At 35.4% G+C, this 10,443-nt stretch overlaps 2 protein-coding genes across 2 annotated transcripts; one reads left to right on the top strand and one right to left on the bottom strand.

The window, feature by feature from the left end:
- Positions 1–651: 651 nt before the first annotated feature.
- On the bottom strand, positions 652–3,956 carry LOC137918871 (uncharacterized). The gene is made up of 3 exons (XM_068761798.1): positions 3,878–3,956; positions 1,469–3,794; positions 652–852 (listed from the first exon to the last, which is right to left on the bottom strand). Exons 1-3 carry the CDS (start codon positions 3,946–3,948, stop codon positions 715–717), a joined length of 2,535 nt encoding a protein of 844 aa, XP_068617899.1. The 5' UTR covers positions 3,949–3,956; the 3' UTR covers positions 652–714.
- Positions 3,957–4,762: 806 nt separating this feature from the next.
- On the top strand, positions 4,763–10,133 carry ScpX (Sterol carrier protein X-related thiolase). The gene is made up of 2 exons (XM_068761575.1): positions 4,763–6,113; positions 9,406–10,133. Exons 1-2 carry the CDS (start codon positions 5,007–5,009, stop codon positions 9,907–9,909), a joined length of 1,611 nt encoding a protein of 536 aa, XP_068617676.1. The 5' UTR covers positions 4,763–5,006; the 3' UTR covers positions 9,910–10,133.
- The last annotated feature ends 310 nt before the right edge of the window (positions 10,134–10,443 follow it).

Here is a 10,443-nt window from a genome sequence, read left to right as displayed (position 1 = left end):
AAAGATTAACTGATATTACGTCATATTATATTATTTTATTAATAAAAACTATAATATAATATTATAAAATTTTATTTATTAAAAATAAATACATAGAGATTACTAAAACTATTTCATATTTATCGTTAAAGTCAGACTTATATAAAATAATAAATTTACATAAACTTTAACCGAGAAAAGTTACATCCCTAAAAATTTTTATGTCGAAATTTATTTTTAAGGCTTTACAAAAACGTGACTACAACGCGTGCCGGATTACCCCTAAAAATAAATTCACGTTTTCGGGAGACGAAACTTGATTATTTTTAAGAATATAAAACTTTCCGTCGAAATACTTATTCCGCGAAAGAAAACTTAAAACTTAAATTAAAATTCAAACTTATGTTACTGTTTAGCATTAATCAAATTCTACTTTAGAAAAACTCAGCCTGTTTTATTACAAAGAATCCATTCTAGAGGCATAGCAACGTTCCTTTGACACCTACAAGCATTCAAAAAGGGTGTTTCGGGGCTTTAACGTTCACTCGCCTTCAATGCGGAGTCTAAAAACTTTTGTTAACCAAAATCGACGTTGTGTTTAAAGACTATTAATTTAAAGAAAAGGAATAAAAACTTCGGTCAAGATTATTTTTTTTATTTCGTGTCAAAACTATAACAATCACACTAACACATTTTAAATAAACAAAAACCTTACAACCTTGTACATGTAACACATCAAATACGTGATTTCAGACGACCTCTTCCAACGAATGTTGGCTGAGCATTTCCATGAAAAGACCAAGCCGTTGACGTCGGATATGAGGTATAAACCAAGTCCTGCAAGCCATTTCTAGTTTTTTCTTTCTTCATAGTCTGTAGAGATCGAAGAATCATTCATTAACGTTGCGATTGATTGAGACTACTTTCATAAAAAAAAGGTAATGTGTTAACAGAATAGTCCAATGTATCAATGTTTCAGAATAAAATAACGTAGTGTTAATATAGTAAAAAAAAACGGTTTTCTAAATCTGGATTACTATATATTAAATTTAATTATTATTTATTGCAAACTTAATTAAATTAAAAGGTCATTTCCATCAAAGAAAAGACAGTCTTGACAAACGACGGTAGCTGAATTGCAACATGACCATAACACTTGAACCGCGCGATTGTAGGAACCTCTCATGATGTCATTCACGCATGTATAAATAAACCTCTAATATTGACAAATCATTTGGTAATGGCGTTCAGTAAGGTAAAGTCATGCTGCCCTACTTCACACAAAAGTCATTTCACTTTACTACTAGAACGTAAGGGAATAGAGAAAGTGGGTTTTCTATCCTAAATAACAAAAAACGCATGCCGTCTGTCAGGACTCGACTTGTCTTGGGCGATAAAATGTGGCCAACCACATATCTGATATAAGTTAGCCCGAAACCTTATTTCCTATTAAAAAGACAGTCATTTGATATAACGAAAAATCGCTTACCGTCTCTACCGGTATTTTATTGGCTAGAGCATTATTTTGCATTTGATTAGGAACGTCACCAAACTGACCAGAAACTGGTTCTGCTCTTTTGACATCATCAAGAGCGTTATTATCGATCATCGTATCACCTCCAACTTTTTCCACTAAAATCTGACTGTTAGGGATAGGTCGTCCAGTTCGTTGAGGTATGTTCAATTTGCCTTCTGAATTCGAAGATCGCTCATTATAGCCCGATATGTTCTGATGTGTAAGAGACTGGGAACCACCATATTGATTGTATATGTGCTGTAATTGTGTTTTACTTGGATTTCTGCCTGTCGGACGATTTCCCATAATTGACGCCTTGCTGACAGTGGATTTCACATTACTGTAAATCCTCGGATCCCGTTTGGCAGTGTTATGTTGAGGTGACAAAGTCTGTGGACCTCCTGGATCTTTTACGTGATAGCGTTTCGCTGGCAGCATCTCAACAGGTTGACCCAAGGTATTGTATGTATAATTAACAGGTCGCTTTACATTTGAATAAGCCTGGTTCGGAGAAGCATTTGCAGGGAAAATAGGTTCTTTCTCCATTTCAAACATTTTTGAAGCGTGATCAGGAGGTAATTGTGAGTTTAAAGGTTGCATCCCGTACTTTGTCATTTCTTCATTGTTTGCAGCTGTATTTGGATCCATCGAAATGTATTGTTGTTGAACAAATTGTTGATCTTGTACCTGTTGAGGTGTTTGTTGTAAAAGTTGTTGATTTATCTCCGGCGCTGGTGTTAGTGTAGTGTAAGTTTGTTGTGGCTCAACATTTTGACTGTATGCGTAATTTATTTGACCTTGATTTTGTACTGGCTGATTACTAAGAATTTGATTATTGTACTCTGCTGAAATATTCTGTTGTGGTTGATTTAGTGTTGCCTGAGGAGGTTGGCGTGAGTTGTTCGTATTTGGCCACTGCGCCGGATTAAGTGTATTTGGTATTTTATTTCTGTCAACTTTATTCTCGTTAAGTAATTTAGACATGGTGTCTATAGCTGCTCTCTGATGATTAGCAGGGTTCATTTGTACCGCTATTGCCATAGGATCAAAACCCAAATCGTCTCCAAAGTTCTGCATTACACCAGGGAACATATCATTGAATTTAGATATACCCGGTGTGTGTTGACCATAGGTATTTTGTTTTGGAACCATTTGTTTAAGAGGATTCGCGTCTACATTCGAAACTTGAGGATTGTTTAAGTTAGTAGCTTGCATTTGGTTGTAAACATTTTCTTGAATATTCCTTGCTGGTTGATTAAAGGCATTCGGTACAGGTGTCACACCTACTTTACCGTGCGGTGACTGCGGTGCGTCAATAACCATGGGCTGCGTTAACCTACCTCCTTCTACCGGGTTGTCTCCTACAACGTTCGATTTTTTGCTACTCATCATCATATTCACTATATTCTGGCCCATTTCATGCGTATAACCTCCGGTTCCACCCATATGGGCTCCTGTTCCAGCTGTTAAGTTCCCACCACTACCAGTTATTTGGCCATTCATTCCACTCATGTGGCTTGCCATTCCCTCCGTGTATCCTCCTGTACTCAAATAGGCTTCCCTTCCTCCCATGTGGCCTACCGTTCCTCCCATGTAGCCTGCCGTTCCTCCCATGTGGCCTGCGGTTCCTCCCATGTGGCCTGCGGTTCCTCCCATGTGGCCTGCCGTTCCTGCCATGTGACCTGCGGTTCCTTCCATGTGGCCTGCGGTTCCTGCCATGTGGCCTGCGGTTCCTGCCATGTGGCCTGCGGTTCCTGCCATGTGGCCTGCGGTTCCTCCCATCTGGCCTGCGGTTCCGCCCATGTGGCCTGCCGTCCCTCTCGTGTGGCCACCCGCCCCACCAGAAGTATTCATGTAACCTGCGTTGCCTACATGATCTCCTACGCCACTTGCAGGGTTCATAACGTTTCCAGGAAATGTGCCGTATTTGTTTGGCATGGCCTGTAAATTAGTTTGTCCTTGACTTGATGATAAAGCATTAGTTTGGTTACTCATAACGGTATTAGCTGGAGTTAGTGTTTTCAAATCATTATATACTTCCTGTACAACCGGTTGCATAAGATTTTGATTTAGGTATTGATAAGTGTCCGTGTATAATTTCGCTGGATTACAGCGGCCCATGCATGTATTATTGTAGTGAGATGGCATATTGGGACGAGTCTCTCCACTGCACGGTGTATTAAAACGGTTATAGCCATGACAGTGACAACACCCATGTCTACAATCTCCAGCACCAGGTGTAACGCTATTTGAATTTGGAGCATTTGAATTTCCATTAAATATTTTTCCCATACACCCGCTGAAAAATAAATATGGTTCAAAAATTCTTTAGAAAACAAATATAACTACTCGTGAAGTCAAGAGCTCTAAAACAATAGTTACCAGTCCGCACTTTGAAGTTGATTTACTACATTTCCCAATTCACTCAAGATCTTTTGCTTGTCTAAAGCCATTTTAAAGGGAAATTACGAAAAATTTTTTGTACAAACAGCTAAATTTTAAGACCTAAATTTAAAGTAACATCTTAAAAATTTCAAAGCAAATTTTGTATAGCTTAGATAATATAGATTGATAGTGTGTTTTGTTTCTACAAATGGAATATATCATTTTCATATTATTCCGGTATGTGACATTATTAATGACCAGTATTTGATTTATATTTATAAATTTAACTTATCCAAAATATGAAACTTTCTTTTTTGTAAATTATGAAACAGTAGATGAAATATGTATAAAATGTGCTTTCTATTATAGCTATGTCAATGTTCAATTGTAAAGGTTCAGTAAATATATATATATTCTGTATCATACCGGTTTGACATTAAGTAAAGCACAATATTTTTTATTTTGTTTATTAAAAATCTCTGTAACTTAAATTTCCTATATATTAGTATCATTTCATAAAAATCCTTACCGCATTATTTAATTATAATTACTCGTTTACTTAAAAATTTCTATCCATTAATTTGAAATTTTTTGAAATTGTAATTTTTTTCCGACGTGATATTCAAATGTGTTTTTAATAAAGTGTAGTATTTAGATAGTAAAACTTCTTATTCTCCATTACAAAAGTTGTAGAAAAAACAATAGAGTTTCTATTACAAGATAAAAAAATAAAGATACATATTTGCGGGAAGATTTAAATTATGTTTTTATAATGTAATCTTTATTTCATAAATAAAGTATATTCTCACACAAAATTTAACTTATCGTGTATCAGGCAACATTGTGTAAGGTTCAAACTTCAATTTTTACTCATACGAAATATAAATTTATCATTACCACTTCCTTTGTCGCTTGTCGTTGCTGAATATTAAATTGTCATTTTGCGTTTGCTCGTCTTCACGTCACCTGTCAATTTGTGTTGCATTGTTTTACTAACATTTTATATATATTAGTCGATTGTTCTTGTTAACAAGAGTTATAAGAGTAAAATTATCAGAAGTGATTTCGCAGCGGTTGTTGGAGTCCAGTTTTACGATCAAGAGGTAATTATAAGAATATTAACGCAATGGGTAGGAAAGTGTACGTCGTTGGCGTTGGTATGACAAAATTCGTCAAACCAAGCTCCGAGAATGATTATCCAGAAATGGGTAAGGAGGCTGTCGAGGCGGCGCTAGCTGATGCGCGCATACCATACGAAGTTGTGCAGCAGGCAATCTGCGGTTACGTATTTGGTGACTCGACTTGCGGCCAACGTGTATTGTATCAAGTTGGCATGACTGGCATCCCCATTTACAACGTCAACAACAATTGTTCGACGGGTTCTAATGCACTGTTCATAGCCAAACAGTTCATAGAAGGCGGGATTTCGGATGTTGTGTTAGCCGTTGGCTTCGAAAAGATGGCGCCTGGCGCACTTGGTGGTGCTGGTTTTACAGATAGGACAAATCCTTTGGACAGGCTCACATTAAAAATGGCAGACATGATTGATTTAACTGGAGCACCTATGACCGTTCAATATTTCGGCAACGCAGCCATAGAGCATATGAAGAAATATGGTACAACAGAACTGCACCTTGCTAAGATCGCTGCTAAGAATCACCGTCATGGTTCTAAAAACCCACGTGCACAGAACGGACGCGAGTATACTATTGAGGAAGTCTTAAATTCGAGAAAAATCTATGGTCCTCTAACTAAACTTGAATGCTGTCCAACAAGTGATGGTGCTGGAGCAGCAGTGCTCATGTCTGAAGATGCTGTGAAACGATATGGTCTTCAGCACAAGGCAGTTGAGATCATTGGTATGGAAATGGCAACAGACACAGCTGCTGTTTTCACTGAAAACAGCTTAATGAAAGTAGCCGGCTATGACATGACTGCTTTGGCTGCAAAAAGGTTGTATGAGAAGACTGGTATATCACCAAAGCAGGTTGATGTTGTAGAATTGCATGATTGCTTTGCTGCTAATGAAATGATAACTTATGAAGGTCTTCAGCTGTGTGGGGAGGGAGAAGCTGGCAAATTTATTGATGCGGGAGATAACACTTATGGTGGGAAAGTTGTTGTGAACCCCAGTGGTGGGTTGATTGCCAAGGGCCATCCCCTCGGAGCTACTGGACTGGCTCAATGTGCTGAATTAGTTTGGCAGCTGCGTGGGGAAGCAGCAGAGAGACAGGTTTGTTACATAATAGATAAGGGGAAGTATTACATTGCATCAGAAATGGGATTCAGAATTTGTTTCATTTGTGATTGCATCAAATACATTGTGTTCCTGTCTGGTGTTGCTTATACTCTATTCACCATATCCCAGTTAATTGGTGTTTGTTTTCCGCAAAATTTATTCACTCTGAATTATATCACTTATACTTATTATCTATATATAATAGATTTCCACCTATGCACTGATTCATCATGTTATCTCTAGAAGCTTAAGGCTTCGACACTTGCAATGTGGTAGGAATAATCCTTTCCCCCATAGAGGTCAGCTTAGAATGGATTTTATGAAATTCTACTCACAAGTGTCCTTGAGTAAGGTTTTATTTTAAAAAATGCATACATGCTATAAAACTAGCTTCTTGATCATGATGCAGAGGCAGATTTTAAGAAATATCATCCACAGGAAAGTTTGATTGTGTATTGATTTCAATTCATCAAAAATTATAAGATTTATATATAGTCTCAAAATCATTTTGAGACTATATATAGATCTTTAATTTTACACAGTGATAAGCGAGCAGTTGCCACCCAGTTTCATGTAAAATTTACTTTTACATTTGGAATACATGAATAATTTTGCTTGGGGCATTATGATAATGATTTCATTTATGCACATAAGTCAATTTATACTTGGTCATATAAAATTACTTGCTTTAAATTGTCTGGTACATTTAAAACAATATGAATTATTTTTAACCTTATCAGAGATACATTTTGCTTATTCATCCTGATAATGTACTTTGTACACTCCATATTTTTTTTTGAAAATGGTGAATATTCTTGAATGGTTAATGAATAACAATTTAAGTGTGTTTTGAAATTAATGCTGTTTTTATTAACAAATAATTTTCATTGCATAATTAAATTTTCATACTCTTATCATATTACAGTGATAAAGATATTATAAACAGCTAAAGATTAAAATTATCCAAAGATAAATTAGTGGCATTTGGCTGTCAACACAAAAAATATTTATTGGATTTTTATCTGTATTTTTTATACCTGTATGCATTTATGTATTGCAGTTCATTTAACCTCTGCTCACAATCTATATGAGTAAATAATTAGCCGAAGAACTGGCTTTGCTTGCTATGTTTTATTGTATGCCAGTTACCAGAACATTCAACAGATGGAAGTGCAATCGCTAATTAATATAGAACCAAAATGATGTGCATACTTAATTGTGGAGACAAGCTTCTTGGTGTGGGCCTCACTCTGCCACTTGGTCTAGTACAATTGTTGTTAATTGATGTGTTGTCGAGACAATGAATTGCTTTATCTTCATCTCTATTATTAAGAACATCGCCTATGTATCTCTACTTATCTTTTACTTATAAGCAAAATTCTGATTTTCTTATATGCTTAACAAAAACATCACATTGTTTAATGAAGATATTGATCCAAGTGACAGTTCACTGATAAAACTATTATTTATGCGAGTTCAACTAAATCTTGAAACATTTAAACTTAACCAATGAGTGAGAAACCTCTTAAGTTATACATATTGAATGTGGATACCAACATACATATAGTTTAAGGCTCTGCCTAGCATAGTTATGGTTATAGCTGTGTACCTAGAAAAGGCAAACAGGTAATTTTTACAATGTTATATGTACCTAGCGACATAAGAAGGTTGTGGGAAGTCACAAGCAGGGTGTGACTTATTATCATAGTGATCTTTGGGGGAGGACTATGCCTTACAATGGATGTCTATCATCTGATATGATGATGGAACTAATGAAAAAAACACATTTAGTTGCGTTATTGGTCTGTCTAAATAAAGTTACTGTTGGACTGAAAAAATGACGAAGTTCTGGTTATAGATTATATGAAATAGGGATATGTGGATATGTTTGTGTTTGGATCTTTTTCCACTGACAAATTTGTAAGCTTTCCCAAACATTCATTTGGTACATTTTGACGTAAGGGTACTTTGTCAAAGTTTACAGGCTAATGAGACTTAAGGAGCTTGGTAAAATGGGAATTTGTTATTTAATGTCCTGGTTGGTCCTGGATTTTTTGTTGTTGTTTGAGTGTATCATTATCCATTGGGTCAAAATTTCCTTAACTTTTGTGCCAGTGTTGTTTCGTTGTGTTAAAAAAATATTTATCACACTGGTTTTGTTGGGCCCTTTATTTGGTTATTTTTTTGGTGCACTATATAAAAATTGCAATAAATTTGAAATATAGTACGAAAAAATACGTAGAAGGGTGGGATTCTTCATGTAATTGAAAAAAAGTCCATTAAACATGCGCAAGGTTGTTTAAGTGACGGTAATGATTTTGATCTAGTGTACCTCAAGAAAGTTCGCTTATGGTCAGGCTATAGAGCAGGAGTGGCGAAGCTTCTTGATAGTTGTAGCCATTGTTCGAAATTTGAAATATTTCGCGAGATTGATTGATTACGCATCGAATATTTTTTCTACAAAAATTATGTTCATTGAAATTATATGATAAAAGTAATGAGTATTTAAGTTAGATATAATGGCAAATTTATATGACAGCACCCCTAATAATACTTAAGATGCCGGTTTGTTAATTATTATCGGTGTTTGGATTTCGTTAATTTTATGGTAGAATAATAATAATTATTATTCACACCGGTAATTTGTTTCGATTTCCCACGAACTGACAAAGGTTATGCAAACTAAAATATTGAAATAATTCGACAATCAATCCGAGCCATAATAATTGTTCAAAGAGCCGCATGTGGCTTGCGAGCCGCAGTTTGGCCACACCTGCTATAGAGTAGAGATTTTTTTATGCGGTCCCTATCCACCACACAAAAACAGGTTTTGAGTATAAAATCTTTACTCCTTTCTCAAAGTTAAAATACACATCTTAAACAAGTTTTGCTGACTATTAAATGTTAAGTTATTTGGAAAATCATTCTTAGATTAAATCTTCTGTATTTGTGTTACTTCATTTTATATTGTGGATCTGTGCAGAGTTTTTAAACTTCAGTATTGTGTACAAATGACCTTGGACTTTGATTACCATGTTAATTTACCTTGTTATTCCAGTTTGATTAACTTTTTTATCGTGATTATATCTAGCTAGATCCTACATAAACTTGATAAACATAGATTTATTTTAATCGATTTACCAATGATTTTTTGATAAGCTGTTGAGAAATTTTAAAATAGATATTACATGTCATTCGGCTAGTGATTGTCTGTTTATGCTAACAGACTGTATGTGTAGTATATCTGTGTAAATTCTGTCGTATTAAACAATAAATTGTCCGACAGGTTCCGCGTGCTCGCATCGCTCTTCAACATAATTTAGGTCTCGGTGGCGCCGTTGTTATTACAATGTACCGCAAAGGTTTCGAAAATGCTTCACCTAACCAGGTCTCCGCAATCGCGGACAACCCAGAACAGTTCAAAGTGTACAAATACATGAAGATCCTGGAAGAGGCGATGCAGAACGATGAAGAAAAGCTGATCGAGAAGGTTCGAGGCATTTACGGGTTTAAAGTACGCAACGGACCAAATGGTATCGAAGGTTATTGGGTAGTCAATGCTAAAGAAGGAAAGGGAAAGATAACATACAATGGTAAAGAGAAACCTGATGTAACATTCACAATAAACGATGAAGATGTGGTGGAACTCATATCAGGCAAACTAAACCCTCAGAAGGCGTTCTTCCAAGGTAAAATCAAGATACAAGGCAACATGGGACTCGCGATGAAACTGACTGACTTGCAGAAATCGGCAGCGAATAGGATCGATGCCATCCGCTCGAAGCTATAAACCACGTGAAAACCGGTTTCGAGCTGAAACCACTGCACATTGGGTTATGGGACCGCCTAGAATCTTAGACGTTATTCTGTACTTTGTATGCGGATAAAAAATATCTTTTACAATGAAACCGTTATGTCGTTATATAAGAACAATATTTATGTAATTGTTTATGTTTAATTTAATCATTCCAGAGGGTTTATATGATTATTAAATGATTTTATACAAATTTTAAATATTTTGTTTTATTGTCGATTAATCATATAAGAATCGAAAATACAGGCTGATCGATTATAGGTATAAAACTTGACATATATATTGATATTTCATTGATGACATTTTAATTTTTTTTTTAATCGACTTTGACAGGCCAATAATTTCTGGCAGTGCAAGTACGGTTTGCAAGGACTGATAGTGAAAAATAAATTTAATTTGTAGTATTCTGAATATTATAAGACTGTGATTATTATGACTTATTATGTGATTATTAACACGTTATTTATTATTTCCGAAACCATTTTTTAACGGGTGTACCATTCATTAATT

Source organism: Battus philenor, unplaced genomic scaffold (genome assembly GCF_028537555.1).
Source record: "Battus philenor isolate CCGP_79_NKW_IND1 unplaced genomic scaffold, ilBatPhil1.0.hap1 SCAF_15, whole genome shotgun sequence".
Classification (NCBI taxonomy): domain Eukaryota; kingdom Metazoa; phylum Arthropoda; class Insecta; order Lepidoptera; family Papilionidae; genus Battus; species Battus philenor.
Note: the sequence above shows the minus strand (reverse complement) of the source record. Positions and strands in the feature narration are given on the sequence as shown.